The following is a 16,031-nucleotide window of genomic DNA, read 5'->3' as shown; positions in this document are numbered from 1 at the left end:
GTGAAGGACAATGAGGAGCGCTCTGCTGCAGACGTCAGAGACGACCTCTGTGGCTACATCTTCATTGTACTGTGTGTGGAAGTGGAAGTGGAGGTGGAGGACCGCTGAATAGCTAATATTTCAAGGCTCAAAGACGGCATGTGTGTTTGTCCTTGTGAGCGACAGGACGCAGTTTCGCCTCCTCTCAACACCTCACCTGATAAGACAAAGCAGGCGGGTGAAGGCGGCAGGTGCCGTGATTGATTCACGGACACTGAGAAATTAGAAGATTAATGTTGGATTGGTAGCTTATTGTCATTCATTTGTAACCTGGGGGTTTGTCTTTGAAATGCTTATCCCACCTCTGGGAAATATAATTATACTATTTACTATTTACCTATTTAACAGAGCTCAATGGATTAGTATTAAAATATTGAATACACAAGAGATCCAGTTTGGTGTGTTTGAGTTTCTTTTATCATCGTCTTTCTTGTTGGGTAGTTGTGTTTCCAGTTCCTGGTACACTTAAATGTGGGTACGTGTTTGTCTGCCACAGGCGCAGCTTCATGGCTCTTCACATGAGGCTGGTGGGGGTGAAGTCAGCTGTCATCGTTCAGTTTGGTGGACGATTGGGTTCACGTTGGCAGTGACTGTTACACATTAGACGGGTTCTGTGCTGATACACACAGTCGGTAACCTTGTTGTGACTGACACTGGGAAATTGCTGTGATCCTTCTCAGAATAAACTGCCCTCGTGTCATTGTGCGGAGACACATTGTGATTCAGTCTCGTCTTCGGTGTTTTGTTTTCCCCGTGAAATGATTTTCTAAGAGCCAGTGGAAGCGTTGGGTATTATATGTCAGCAGATTGATTGCAGGCTTGCTGCATGAGTCACAACACAATAAAGTGTCCCTTGATATTGACAGTCTGTTTCCCTTTCTTTCCCCCTCCCCTCTCCTTCTTTGTGTAGAAGCAGGAGGTAAGAAGTTGCGCAGCACTATCCAGAGAAGTACAGAGACGGGGCTGGCGGTGGAGATGAGGAGCAGGATGACTCGGCAAGCCAGCCGAGAGTCCACAGACGGCAGCATGAACAGCTATAGCTCCGAGGGAAAGTAAGGAAATAGAAATATTTGATTAGATTTAAGGCCTTGCTTTTCCCACTCCTCCTCCCTGGAAGTGTCAGCAGTAATCAACATGATCACACTTTGTCTTTGTAGTAACTAGTGTGTGTTATTCTCTTTCAGTCTCATCTTCCCGGGTGTGCGACTCTCCTCAGACGCCCAGTTCAGTGACTTCCTCGATGGGCTTGGCCCTGCCCAGCTGGTCGGGCGGCAGACATTGGCTACTCCACCTATGGGTAAGAACATAAATCCTTTATTTTTCAGTACATTTATTTGGTAATTTAGTAAGCCTTTATGATTAATGCGTTAAAATTGTGAGGAAAAAGTGATTTTTTTTTTCCCTCTTATTTTTTTATTTTACTTGTTCAGGTGACATCCAGATAGGCATGGTGGAGAAGAAAGGAGCATTGGAGGTAGAGGTCATCAGGGCCCGTGGCCTTGTGGGAAAACCAGGTTCCAAGGCACTGCCAGGTAATTCAAGCTCTGACGCCACCAAAATTACTGGCAGTTGTCATAAATATTAATACATGTTGAGTAGTACAAGGTATAACTGTATTTCTCCTCTCCTCAGCACCATATGTCAAGGTCTACCTTTTGGAAAATGGAGTCTGCATAGCCAAAAAGAAAACAAAAGTAGCAAGAAAAACCTTGGATCCTCTTTACCAGCAGCAACTGCCGTTTGAGGAGAGTCCGGGAGGCAAGGTTTTACAGGTAAGAAGGTGATTCTAAGTGAAGGCTCAGAGTCAAATTTACAGCTACAGCTTCTTTTCACAGTACATATATATACGGTGTATGTTTTGATTAACGGTGAGTTATTTGATTTGTCCTCTGCAGGTCATTGTATGGGGCGACTATGGACGTATGGACCATAAATCATTCATGGGAGCAGTTCAGATACTGTTAGATGAGCTGGACCTGTCTAACATGGTGATTGGCTGGTTCAAGCTCTTTCCTCCTTCCTCACTGGTGGACCCTACTCTGGCCCCACTGACAAGAAGAGCTTCCCAATCCTCACTGGACAGTTTCTCTCGATCATAGCAGTGTGTGGACTGATAGCGTTGTTGTAGCAGCCAGTGTTGCGATTACAGGTCACGCCCCCCCTGGTTACACTGCATGCTTGATGTTGTGTCTTCTGAGCCTGTTTCTAGGGGTGCAAATGTGATCCTGTGTTTTGAGCTAAAGCATCACGCACATCGTGCAACACGGCGAAGCGTGTTGCAAGACGCCTGGCGGCCGGGATTGCCGGGTGTTGTTGTTGTTGTTTGGAGGAAGCTGGAATGCACTCCTTAGCACGAGGAATCTGTCAGTTCCAGGTTTTCATCCAATTCGAAGCCATGGGGGTCAGTGCTGGGAACCACTGAATGAGTTCTACAGAAGCCCTTTTCGAATGAAAAATAAATGTTTTACTTTGATTTATTTATTTATTCTTTTTCTTTTCATTTGTTTTCTTTTTTTTTTTCTTTAAATGTCATTGTACTTGTATCTGAAGGGCGTGATAGTGTTTCTTAACCAGATGCTTGGTCACGCCACGCCAACAGACCTTGCTGTGTAGATGGAGTTTTGCAGACTATCACTTTGGGTGAGGTGTGTCCCAGCTTGTATCCACACTCCCCCAAAACCTAAAAGAAAAGCCCCACATATTATGTACTGAATCAAACTGCACTGGTGAATCAGAGGCAATACTCAAGTGGCTAACATCAACACTCCAGAATATACAGTAACAACCCAAACCCCATTAAAAGATGTACAATCTACCATCATTCTTTCTCTGTTGATATATTGTATGAAAATTAAATGAGAAAAAAATATTTTTTCCTTTTTAGTTCATTTGCATGGACACAAATTTAGCTGAAATAAAAAAAAGAAGAAAAGAAAATTATTTTCTTGAGGCTGCAACTTGCAAAAAAAAGATGAAAAATGAATAAAATAGATCAGCCATTTTCAACAATTTCTATTATTTTTAAAGATAAATTTCACTAGTGCATGGTTTTCAAGGGGAGTGAATGCAACATCGTGATTCAAAAAAAAAAAAGACATTGTTTATCATTCTTTAAGACCATTCGTGAGTCTGTGTTTTGCAGACGTGCAGATAAACGAAAAACTTAAGGAACAATTTTTGGAGTTATTTAACAGAAAATGTTTATGTGACAAAAAAGTGAAAATGAAAATAAATGTAAATGATTTATTTCATTGTAAAAAAGGCTCAGGCCTTATAAAGATAAACATTATGTGCAAATTGTACATGTTTCTCTTTTTCTTCCTTGTCCCAGGGTACCTCTCATTGTACTATTCATTGCTACCACAGTTCAGTCCCCTGATATTGTCCAGATTTTAGGACTGTTGGTTATTTTACAGTTCTTGTTTCAGTATGTATTTTATTTTTGGGTTTGGTTTGTTTAACAAGCATGTTGAAAAGGATTTTCTGCAACATGGCTTGGGCACACCTTACAGTAACTCAGCATGTTTTGATAAAGATGATATTTGGAAATTTTGCAGTTTCTTGTACAGTGCATGTCAACTTCATTACTTTTCTCCCTCACTTTAAATTGAACTCTACAGCAAAATTAGTTCTTGGTCTTCCACAGGCCAATTATTGAAGTTTCAACAAAAACATTCCACTCACCCACCCCCCCAACCCCCCAAGGTCATGTTTTCTTTCAGGTTTTTGAGAAAAAAAACAACAAAAAAGTGACGAGGAAAATATTTTATATTTCATGGAGGTTGACGAAACAATTGTGATTGCAAGTGTATTTTATTTCAGTATTGTTGACGAACATGCAAAAATAATCTATTGGTACAGCAAGAGGTCTATACCTAATCAAGAGGCAGGAAACGTGGAAGAGATTTGTGTTGCTGCGGTTAAATTTTACTGGCACTGTATGTGAAGAAGAGCTAATCACAAGTTCAAATAAGGGATATTGCCACAGAATTTTTTTCTTTTCTTGTTTTATGAAAATGAAATTAATTTACTATATTTTTGTTAGTTTTATTTAAAAGCCAAGACCAGTTTATTTTTTATTTTCTATTTTTAGTAATTACAAATACTTCTCATGTCTGGGAGGTATATGAATCTTATAGTTGCAGTATGTCTGGATGATATTGAACTGAGGCATTATTCCTTTTCCATGTGGTGAAGATGCAATTTAATGTCAAAGAAGAAACCTTATTGCTGGAACAGGCGACGGTATATATTTTGATTTTGATTTCCATTGTACATACCTTTAGATGTCAGAATTTGAATAAACAAGCTACCAGAAAAAGATTGATAGGCTCTTTTGGAACAGGAAGAATGCCTCAAGTGATGACAAAGACATATGTTATTTATCCTTTTGAATGCCTTTTAATTTTCTCTTTTTGGTGCAATGTGTTAATGCCAAGGCTATGTCTTGGTTAAGTATGGTTGAGTACAGAGATTTATGTAAGTTATTTTTCAAATTAAAAATAAAAAAAATGATATTACACTGATGCAGCGTGTTGGGTGATCAGATGGACGTCACGATATCTGTTGTTGTGGTGTGATGTGACGTGAGCGCACGTAAGAGTCTAAGGTGTCCATGGGCTGTGTGTCCAAAAAGAGACGGTAGAGTAAAATGATCACTAGTTCTGTCATGTTAGTAAATCAAAATAGATCCAATATAACACAGTTGAGGTACAGTTATAGTGGTGATCCATCCAAGAGATGTCCGGACCAAAAACTAATACACTGACAGACAGTGTCATAACTTAAGTTATTGCAGTGTTACAGAACAGAGTAAAAATATTAACATTTTTCTTTAGCTTAAACTCTATATTAAAGGTGGAATAGACAAAACTTTTTGGCTTAAACTGATTTCACTATGTGGAGGCAATAGAAAAATGACATTGATTAAGAGACTGAAGCCCTGCAGAGAACAGCATCCACCCAGGGCCAAATACACGGGTCCAGTAACAGCGCTGACTAAAAGCACCTGTTTCCTTACCAGCATCTCGCTCCTGCTGCGTCATTTATTCACCGAATAGAAACCGCTACAGACAAAAAAAGTTGTCTGTAGCCGCTTGAAATCAAACACAACATTCCACGTTAGTTTTTGTGCAGGCCAGGTGCACATGAAACTTCCCACTGGAAATCGGGGAAGCTGCTGCTATGAGGAACCACCAGAGACTTTATCCAGTTACAGTTTCCATTTGACATGAAAACCACACACATTTTCAAATGAACTGTGTGAGAAGAAAAATCACAAAAAAAAAAAACACATCTAATAACGAAATGCTCCCACATATTCAACTGCTGTTTCCTTTGAGAATGTGGGAATATTTCACTTGTATATGTATTTGTGTATTTCTTTGTATTTTTGTCTTAGCTTCTACTTTTGGCAAAAAAAAAAAAAGAAAAGAAAAGAGGATGACTAGAAGATGACAAATGACTGTGGTTTGCGGGAAGTTCCTGTTTTTGGTTGTATTTAAAGACTCTGCAAATCTCACACACACGACTGGATGCTTTGATAAACACAGGGGGTTGTTTTGTTTGTGTTTTCCATTTTCTATTTTGCTTTCCTTTGACATCCAGGATGCTAACCTCATGGGTTAGAGTAAAACAGAGTCTAGAAGATGTAGGTTCTCTGGCTGTGGATGTTTTTACAACTGGTAAAAGGGATGGCTCGCAAAGAGCTATCATCCTCCTCCTCACTTGTAGCTTCTCAAGCCTGCTGGTCAGCACGCTGCTCCTCCTGTACCTTCTCTACACTCTGGACTATGACATGGCAGTGGCCGGAGGGATCGCTGGCTGCTTTGGGACAATACTTACCATCGCTCTCTTCTTATCAAAGAGAGTAAGATGCTTAGGGACTCTCTTCATGATCTCTATTTTCATGAAGAAGAGTCGGACCTTGCTGCTCACTGCGGGAACCAGTTTGGTTGTGGTGAAAAATATCCGCAACACCTTGGAGAACCTTACGGGCCTTCTCAGAAGTATGATATGCAACCTCAAGGCCAAGAAAGCAGCCATCGCCGCTCCATTCAGTAACTATGTGAAGATGTTGAAGTGGATAGGAAACATGCTCAAAGGGATTACAGACCTGGGAGTAGTGAACCTTGACCCCCAGCTCAAGGTTTCGCCGAGACTGGAATCAGAAAAATTCCAGGAGAAACTTGGTGAAGCGGAGCAGAGGCTGAATGAGACGGTGAAATATGTCCAGTCCCTCGTGAATACGGTCTCCTCTGTGACCGACAGGATGTTCCCCGCTATCAGCTTCCTTCTGCTCATGCTGTTCATTGCCTTGCACATAAAGAAATACTGCAGTGACATGAAATACCAAAACAGGTTCATCAGCAGCAGATTTATTCACTTTGACGAGAAGCAGAAGGCCGAAGGAAAGCCCCACATCCTTCCCCTCACTCAAGACGAGAGGGAGATGTTCATTGCGCTCACTTCCATCTGTCCCACTGCCAGAGAGAGGAAAGCTGTACTTAAGTTTGGTGTTTCAGTTGTACTTCATTTTGTGGCTTGGCTCATATTTATAACTGTGGATGCCTTGTTGTATTGTTTTGTGGATATTGTGACAACAAAGTTGTCAGAGCTGGAACCGTTCCATGTCCCCCTGTTAATGAGCATCAAAGTAAGTGTGTCTGCGAAAATCTTAATGACTTTATTACCTTTATTTCTGTCAGACAGTCACTGATAATTGTTTTGCTAATCTTTTTCAGGGCGTTGCCACTTTAATTGGAATCACATTTAACGAGGAAATGCACCAAAAAGACTTTTCCTACTCCGTGACCTTGTTCGAAAAGAAGTGCCTTCCTAAACCCAAGCTGCTGCTCTATGAATCCATATTTCCACTGGCTGTCATCCTGCTCATCCTGCTCATTATGGCCCTGATGGCTGCCAAAGTGGTTCAGCTCAGACTGGTGGTCTGCGAGCGGTTCTTCTCTACTGCTGCAGAGGAGAGAGTGGAGTATTTGCACGCCAAAATCCTACGGAAGAGATTGAAAAGGAGGAACGAGGAAAACAACTGCAGCCTCAGATCACTAATTGCAAAGGTTTGTGATGCCATATATTAAAACATCATTTGATAAAAAGGCTGAGAATTTCACATGTTTTTCCTTTTCTTTCCTTGCCAGCTACATTTCTGGTTCCCGCTGCTCTTTCGACCAAAACAAGTATCAGTCAGTCAGACCAACAGGCACCAAATGGCAAAAGTTGTCCTGCCATGATGCTAATGACTTTGGAGACTTTGTAAAAATGCCTTGGTGGACTGCCATGAAATATGGTACAGACTTCATTCTTAGACCTTCGTGGCTCTTTGTGAACCAACACCAGTAGGTCAAGCTTTTCATTGTTGTTTCCTCGTCTTATTAATTCTGATGGAGCCATGGAGATATAGAACAAAATACTCACTTCAATTCCGTGTAAAGCAGCTCGTTAGGTTAAATAACAGGTTGATGTTAATAATGTTCCTCACCATGGAGAACAGTTTGTCAGGGGAACACTTTCACATCGTTAACAGCCAACCAAATTACTGACGACAGCTTTAATGAGCATTCAGAGCAACATGTCATTTGACTTTTCATATAACGTCGACATAAACTTCATCAGAATTTTTATTTTCAGTCATGGACTGTGTATGTTTAAAACATACAGACAGATGGACAAACAGCTTATAATAACGTAATATACAGGAGCAGACCGCCCCAATGTAATATTTTCCTTTTGTGACATAGTATATCCTATACTATGTGGTGTATGTGACATTTTGAACGGCTTGGTAAAATAAAGGTATAGTTTGACGTCAAAATGCCAAGAAATGTCTTTGTTTTGTTTGTCACCACAGTGTTTAGAGCTAAAATATATTTAAAAAGTGAGGTTAAAAAGCTTAAAATGTAGTCAAGTCTGTTTAAATTATTATTATAATAAACATGTAAAAACAGATTTGTGTGAAACAATTCCTCTGTATTTTGTGGACACTGAGTTGTGGATCTTAAAATGTAGGTGTAATGAAGTTGATTTTGAAAATCCAATATTCAGTGTAAACAATCCAACGTTGCACACATGTCAGAGCAGGTCGCTCAAATAACTCAGTCTTTCAGAAGATGAATTGTTTCTCTGTGGTTCAGCCCAACAAACAGAAATTAAAAGTACCAAGAAAGTATTGTTTAGTATAGCTCAGTAAAAATAGCCGCATGCTTTTTAGGAACTGAACCCAAGTCTTCAGATCTATGAGTCAATGTCAAAGAAAGAGCTAGTGTTGTGTCACTGAAAATGTGGATTCAAATCTTGCGTGATGTGGCAAATTGTACGATTCTCTTTTCAATGCAAACTGTCCAAACCTCTTTGTAAAAGCATCTGAGTAAAACGGTTCAGAGGAATCATATATGGTTGAGAAATAGAACCTGCCAACTGTCTGCATATCTATATATCTATTCATTAAATCCAGTCGTGCACAATTCGTCACATGTGCTTGGACAGCTCTACACCAACACAAGAGGAAGTGGTGCAGCTCTGGGTCTGGGATGAGTGTGACTTCTGTGACTCACATGAGACACACAGCTGGAGCTCAAAGTGTCTTTCATGTTCTAGTTCAGTTGTTCACAGAGAAATGACTTTGCCTTCATAGGGTTCTCTGATCACAGCTGTCGGTTGTGCCACCTGCAGAACAAATACAAAGCAGAGAGAACGGTTAAGTGACCTTTTGTGTGCAGCTTCTCTTTGGGCTTCCAACAAAACAAAATGTGACTTTTCAGTGCTGCGCAGTTAAGCATTTAAGTCCGGGTTTCATTTACTATGAATGGATCACTTTGGGAATGTGCAATATCACATCGTGTTTGCATTATTGTGATATAATTCATGGGTTATAATTTTTTTATAGTCTGACATTAAAGTGTTGAAACAGTAGGGATGTGACTAACCTGCTCCCTTTGTGTTATTCTTTTGTAAACAAACTCGGAGAAGGGTTTTCTGTGGATGAACTTCCCGTGCCCTGGCGACACCTTCAGCTGCCCTTCCTCATAGACCACTTTCCCTCCGGCGATGGTGACGACGGGGACACCGTGACACTCCATACCTTCGAAGATGTTGTAGTCCACAGCCTGGTGGTGAGTCTTGGCTGATATGGTCCTAAAAAAAAAAAAGACACACATATTGACCACAATTACATCCTGGAACATGTGCTACATGAGTGAGATAACTACAACAACCAAAGGGTGGGAAAAAGAACCACACAAATCTATTGTGAAGACTTAATGCACTGTAAAGCTGATGTATTCATTTACATTACAGCATCAAGTTAGCGCAGCAAAACGTAACATAATGTATTATTTACAATTTGCTCATGTGCTCAAAAAAAAAGCTTACCCAGCACATAAAACCAGGATTCTTTCACCTCAACATTTTGAGTGTTTCTTACTTAAGTATTGTGGCACCTGTCCCCAGGCTGCTGAATGAGCACTGCTACTCTCCGCACATCAAAAACAAAAAACAGACTGGGCCTGTTCCGTACAGAAAACACTCTCTCCGAAAGAAAATTTAGTATGGCCAGTAAAGATTTATTGACAGAAATGTTTCAAATAAATTGAATTATTTATCTGGAAGCACTCATGCAGAGTGTATATACAGTTTATGCCTGGAATGTTTCATTTAAGATTTATGGAAAACTCATATCTTAACAGCCCTGCTCGAATTATGTGATATGGTCTCAGCATACAAGGCTTATTGTTTCATTGTTTTGATTTTACTTAAACCTGCAGTAGTATCTTTTGTGTTTTGCAACCACACATCTAACACAGTCTAATATTATATTTCTGAAATATAACTATTTCTGAGAAGGCCTTTCTGCATGGAGTTTGCATGTTCTCCCCGTGTGTGTGTGTGCTGTGGTGTGTGTGTTGCTGCGTGTGTGTGGGGTTCTCCAGGTTCTTTGGTTTCCTCCTGCAGTCCAAAAACATGCACATTTGGGGATTAGGTAAATTGACCATAGGTGTGAATGCTGAGAGTGAATGGTTGTTTGTCTCCATGTGGCCCTGTCTGGCAACCTGTCCGTGGTGTACTGTGCTGGGATTGTGACCAGCGGCCTCTGTGACCCTCATGTAGAGGATGAGTGATGAGTGATGAGTGAGTGAGTGAGTGAACAGAGAAAAAAAATGGCTTTTAATCTGCTTAATGCTGTATAATGCTACTTAGTTTGTGTGTCTGCTGTGTGGCACTGCAGGTAGCATGCAGTGGATTTGCTAAATTTGGCTCTCTAGTGTTTTTTTTTTTTTTAAATCTATACTTTCTCCTATGTGGTCATAGTTTCTGCTCCGTTTTCATTCATTCTCAGTTCACACACCAGCCTCCAGTAAATTCATAAACCTAAACATTTATAAAACATCTAATTTAATGTTTAAATCCTTCGCATAACTCGTTATTCAAGTAGCCCAGTGATGAGATACACGACAAGTGGCTGAGTGTCCGAGGCCTTTCTGGTTATGCAGCCGTCTGTACCGTCTGGTCCCGGATGTTACCAAGTGACACTTGCGCTGAGGGCAGTTAATTGTGCAGTTTCACAGATGAATTCACAGCTGCAGCGATCAAACACGAGATGCTCTCTCATGCTCGAAAGGCATTGTAACATCTGCAAAATGTTGGAGACGGAACGCACGCAAAAGAGTTTAAACAAAGACGTCGTGTGCAGGGAAACCAAGCCGGAGGATCATATATTATAAACTCCTCAACACTAGCAAATGACACCATGGTGTAAACGGTTAGTGACTTCCCTGACGAGCTCAGGCCCAGATTCTCCAGCAAACGGAGCAGTGCAGAGCCATTCTGGGTTATATAAGTCTGAGTGTGCTACACAGAGTGCGAGCGACTGGAATATAAACTGTCCTCTTTACCAGCGTCAGTGCATGTGCACAGTGCAGCATACTTCCTCCCTCTCCCTATATGGCACTTTGGTAGAATGATGACAGAATGCAAAGAAACAATCACATGATTGGTTATAATATTCCGGGCCTGTTACTGAAAATAGCCTTAATACCGTGTGTTCTGTACTATGAAAATTGGTTTAGCGCCCACGCGAAATGTTCGTCATCTTTAAGATGCTCACTATGACCCATCAGCGTGGTTCTAACGATACGTTCAGCTTATGTAAGTGTGATAAAAATCCTTCTCCCAAACAAATTAACAAAAAAAATATAAAAAATCCATAACACAAACAATCTTTTTTTAACTGATGAGTGTATACACTGTGTTCGGCTTTAATCTGCTGCTATAAATGGTGCAGTGTAGACGTAATCAGCTTAGATGTGTGCGTCGAGGTGGCACGAGGTGAAAGAAGCTCTACTTCTCTTTTCAGTCGCCTTTTTTTATAGGCAGCATGATTCACTGCGATGCTTAAAAAAAAAACACCCTTATCTTATTGAAATGAATGCTTCACAGCCTGAAGACATGCTATCACATGAGCCCAGGTACTCCGCAGCACCATCTGCAGTTGAAGATGCTGATAACAGCAGGTAGGGAGCATTCTGAATGAGCTTCATATACATGTTAACATGTACTTTCTCTGTGTTCTAGAGTTTCCTGTCTCCAGGCTGCTGAGTGGCTGGACTCAAGGTTTCTCACCTTGTCATCTTGTGGTCCCATATAACCACATCAGCATCAGAGTCCTTGGCAATACGGCCTTTCTGCGGGTAGAAGTTGAAGATTTTCGCTGCGTTGCTGCTGGTGACGGCGACAAATCGATTCTCGTCCATTTTGCCACTGTGCTGAAGGGAAGAAACACACACACACACATACAAAGCCAACAATATACAGAATTAGCAGTTGAAAAGGTCAGTGCTTAACTGTGGAGCAAGCAACTCGTTTCACCCCAAATGCCATCTAATACTGTATATGTGCTTTGCCAGCTCTGAAGCATGTGGCAAATCTGCCCAGTTGCCTTGAGACGGCCGGGCTGAAACAGCATCCTCACAACAATGACAAGAAAATGCAACGTCTGCACTCTAAGGCTCCAAAAGAGTATTCTCTTTTGTGTTTGTAAGGAAAAGAAACAGCAGAATGAGAAGTGGAACAAAAAAAAAAATCCTCCGTCCACCTGCTATGTCAGAATGACAACCAAGTTTTAAGAAAATCAATTCAGTAGTTTTGAGCGATTCTTCTAACAAACAAACAGACAGCAAAGAAAGCATGATATCCTTGGTGGTTGTCATTATTCAGATTTTCTCTTCTTATGAGTTATCATTGACTCTGCATTACATTAAAAATAAGTAAAATAATAAAATTTTATTTCTATTGATATTTGGGCTCATCGCCAGTATTAATCACATCATTTCAAAACTGTGAAACCGTGTGGACATAGCTCCAAAATAGCCCTTCACAGCACCTACTACACTTGAGGATTACATCTCCGTAATCAGCAGACTTTTTATAGATTATAGATTAATTAGGACGTACCACTCCCTTCTCCCAGATGACAGACATCCGATCCTCCACACCATTCACTCCGTTAGGGATCTTGGTGAAGTCGTCTTTTCCCAGTGCTTTCTGGCACACAGAGAAGGTGCAGTTGTCTGTCCCCGTCAGACTAAGATCATCACTAGAATGATGACAGAGAAGTATAGTGTCTAATGTGACTGAATGACACAATTTTTGTTGAAAGGCTGCTATAAACATAACGGAGGTATTCTTGAGACCAAGATTTGTGTGTTTGATTTTTCACAAGCACTTACTGGTTTGGCGAAACCTTGCCCCTGCTACACTTACTTGGCCAGGAGATCCATAAGGTACCCAGGAGTGCTGGGGTCAGGTCTTAGTGGAGGACCCATAACAAAGCCTGCAGCGTGTGCCCACTCCTTGTGCCAGTAGTTGGTACCATCTGTGCCCAGGCCTGCTGCAATGGGCTCCCCAAACACCACACGGCCTGTAGAGAGAGGTAAAATATTAACAAAACAAAAAACAACTGGCTCTTGGTTGGTCTTCATGTAGAATAGCAGTTGGCAAAGATATGTTGCATTACTGCCCTCTGCTGGATTCACTTGTAGTTTGTAGTCGTGTAGGGTTTGACCACATCAATGATTTAAAGTGAGGTGAAAATCCTAAATAATCAAAGCTGTAGTAATTTAAAAAGAAAATGCACTGAAAAGCAGTCAAACACATACACGCTGTTACTGCCACATAAATAAATCCACCCTCTCTGCACTGTGTCGTACCTGATTTCGACAGCAGGTGGTAGCAAACGCACACTCACCATCTCTGCGTGCATTAGCCACAACCTTGGCTGCGGATTTGCTCATGACATGGACCACATAGAGTGGGCAGTTGACAGCATTTGCAATGGTGATGGCTCTCTGAGTGGCCTCGGCTTCCACCTCCTCTGGTCGACACAGCTCGTGACCCTCGGGTCCAGTGATGCCCAGGGCCAGCATCTTCTTAGCTCCCTGTCAGTTCCCAGGACATAAAAGGTTAAATGGGACTCAGAGATAACACATGACCGTGTCTGTCCAAGCAGAGTGAACAAAAAACACACAGAAACACTTAATGTTTGACTCACTCAATGCTTTGAACTGAAAGAGCTGTGGAAACCAACACGTTTTTAAGATTTACATTCAGCACCTATTCAAATGGTAGCAATAATCAACCTCAACAGCCAGACGTTGCTTTCCTAGCATTTGCTACACCCTAGTGGTGATTTAATGCTATGTCACATTAAAAAAATACACATTAAGGCAGAGGATAGTCTTTCTTTCATGGTTCTGCTTTTAGGAATTTGAGGGGAGGACACACAGTGGAACCAGTGGATGTGATACAATATCTGTGTTGGGGGAAATACCAATTTTTACTTTTCAAGTTATTTGCTCTAACTGCTACAAAAGTGACCTTCGAACCAGTGGTAACACAGAGTTAATGTGTCACAACTGCCATGACAGCTACAACTATCACTGAATAACCCCGAAGTTTCTATTATTTTCACGGTCACAGTGTCTGGTCTTTATGTAGCACTTGGACAGAAAGCCAGAGGTTCGCTCAGCTGCTGTCTGGGTTACACATTACCCATAATGCATTCTGGGTTTACAAACTGATATTATGTACTTCACCTCGTTTAGTTGCGTCGATTACAGTGACTCTGTTTGAGCTACGGTTGGACAAGGTGCTGTTAAATTTGTGCTTTGTGAACACTTCACTCACCTCTGCGATCAGATCTCCGTTCTCAGCGTGAACCTGAGCTATAGCTCCGATCTCCTTACACTGGGAGAACGAAGCATAAAGCTCCGAGTCCTGCAGCATGAACACGTCTTTATAGGCCATGAACATCTTGAAGGAGTTCACTCCTTTTTCTTTGGCCAGAGTCTCCATCTCTTTCTTGACCTGGGGAAGAAAAAAGATTTGGAGAAAAAAATGTTGGAATTCCTCTGAATTGATTTGACCAAGCCTTGATCTACTGATTTATTTTTATTTTATTAATCTCAACCACCTTCTCACTCCACCACGTGACAGCAACATGGAGCGAATAGTCGCAGCAAACTTTGGGGTCAGCCGTCTGACGCCAACGGTCGTAGGCCTCAAGAAGAGATTTGCCCTTCTGGGGGATGACAAAGTCCAGGATCATTGTGGTCCCTCCTGCGAGAGCAGCCTGGGGGAACACAAACATAACCACACAAACACAGAAGTTAAAGACCAACTCTGTAACTGTGTGTTTTATTTTTTTATTTTTAATAAAGCTGCATAGAAAATAAACAGATTATAAGAGTATATATATATACACATAGTATATATGCACGTGTTTTAAATTCTGTTAATGTTTGCTCCACATCGATCGGCATACACTAACCTGTGGCAACATTATCAGCACACAGGTTAAGTTTTAACTGCCAGATAACTGTCTGGAATGTCCAGAGGAAGTGGGGAAACAATAGTAACTCTCAATATAATGGAGTAGAACTGCAAAACAAGTACTCTGTAAATGCTTGTATTCAGAGTAACAGTAATAATGTGTTGACTGTTGGTGTTGAGGTCTGGTTTTACTGCGACACAATTATCTTATACCTTCCTTTTACCATTGCAGTGCTTTGACTGACACTTTCAGAGAGCAGTTTTTGACACTTGAAGTAAACAAAACATGTGACTGTCATACGTCTAACAAAGCCAACACACACACAGACACACAACTAATCGGTAGTGGATGCATCAGGACTCATTGAAGTAGACACCAGTTACACGGTGATTTAGAAAGACTGGACACGGTGACCTGCATGACTAAGTTCTGTGTTTTCAGTCAACATAAAGTGATAATAGTGCATGGCTGTTCATGGCTATTCCTTGGCCATTAACTTTTACCGAGACCATTTTCTTATTTTACTTTTATTGTTTTTATGTTTTATACATAGCACTATGCCAAAAGTACTCGAGTCAACTCTATTCGGCTTGAATTAATAAAAAACAAGTGTGGTTCTTGAATATGAAGCTGCTCCACCCTTCGTTATTGTTCTGTATAGAGGGCTAAATCTCTATCTTACAACATACAAATACAACTTATTCCACCTTTGTCCCGATGTAGAAGTCGTCCACGGCCTTGGTGCCCATGAACGCCAGCTCCATGTGAGTGTGCGTGTCGATGCCGCCTGGCATCACCAGCTTATCCGTGGCATCGATGACTCGCGCTCCCGCCGGGATTTGAAGGTTCGGTCCAACTTCGATTATTTTTCCATTTTCAATGTAGACGTCGCTGATCGCGGAGCAGTCTTCGTTTACTACTTTGCCTCCTTTTATCAGGATCCTGCTGGACTCCATTACTGCTGAGCAACAACTGTTTGAGAGTTGTGTAAAGAGTCAGAGAGCAGCAGCTGCAGCTCACACGTGAATCATCTGTCAAATCAGCCAACTCCCATATGTTAGAAGCAGCCCAGAGCGAGCGTACAGAGTTGGGCACATCCGATTTTCACAATAAAACGTTAATATATTAAAGCTTATATGCAATTTGATCT

General features: G+C 41.2%; 3 protein-coding genes across 28 annotated transcripts in view; 2 read left to right on the top strand and 1 right to left on the bottom strand.

Annotated features, from left to right (window-relative positions):
* The window catches only part of rims2a (regulating synaptic membrane exocytosis 2a), a 117,885-nt gene extending 114,544 nt beyond the window's left edge, over positions 1-3,341 (top strand). For all 26 annotated transcript variants that reach the window (XM_044034585.1, XM_044034582.1, XM_044034576.1 and 23 more), the window contains 5 exons: positions 950-1,091; positions 1,224-1,336; positions 1,470-1,571; positions 1,672-1,811; positions 1,935-3,341. In XM_044034585.1, the coding sequence (XP_043890520.1) occupies positions 950-1,091; positions 1,224-1,336; positions 1,470-1,571; positions 1,672-1,811; positions 1,935-2,138 (701 nt within the window). In that variant the 3' untranslated portion in view covers positions 2,139-3,341. The remainder of the gene's footprint in view (positions 1-949; positions 1,092-1,223; positions 1,337-1,469; positions 1,572-1,671; positions 1,812-1,934) is intronic.
* A 2,181-nt stretch (positions 3,342-5,522) lies between these two features.
* Positions 5,523-7,923, top strand: LOC122775064 (dendritic cell-specific transmembrane protein). Its single transcript, XM_044034768.1, has 3 exons — positions 5,523-6,694; positions 6,783-7,115; positions 7,197-7,923. The coding sequence occupies exons 1-3, from the start codon at positions 5,648-5,650 to the stop codon at positions 7,287-7,289; spliced, it is 1,473 nt and encodes a 490-aa protein (XP_043890703.1). The 5' UTR covers positions 5,523-5,647; the 3' UTR covers positions 7,290-7,923.
* Positions 7,924-8,004: 81 nt separating this feature from the next.
* Positions 8,005-15,924, bottom strand: dpys (dihydropyrimidinase). The gene is made up of 9 exons (XM_044034853.1): positions 15,589-15,924; positions 14,522-14,680; positions 14,236-14,415; positions 13,298-13,487; positions 12,814-12,970; positions 12,505-12,646; positions 11,674-11,816; positions 8,982-9,189; positions 8,005-8,721 (listed from the first exon to the last, which is right to left on the bottom strand). Exons 1-9 carry the CDS (start codon positions 15,835-15,837, stop codon positions 8,662-8,664), a joined length of 1,488 nt encoding a protein of 495 aa, XP_043890788.1. The 5' UTR covers positions 15,838-15,924; the 3' UTR covers positions 8,005-8,661.
* Between the last annotated feature and the right edge of the window lie 107 nt (positions 15,925-16,031).

Source organism: Solea senegalensis, linkage group LG9 (genome assembly GCF_019176455.1).
Source record: "Solea senegalensis isolate Sse05_10M linkage group LG9, IFAPA_SoseM_1, whole genome shotgun sequence".
Classification (NCBI taxonomy): Eukaryota; Metazoa; Chordata; class Actinopteri; order Pleuronectiformes; family Soleidae; genus Solea; species Solea senegalensis.
Note: the sequence above shows the minus strand (reverse complement) of the source record. Positions and strands in the feature narration are given on the sequence as shown.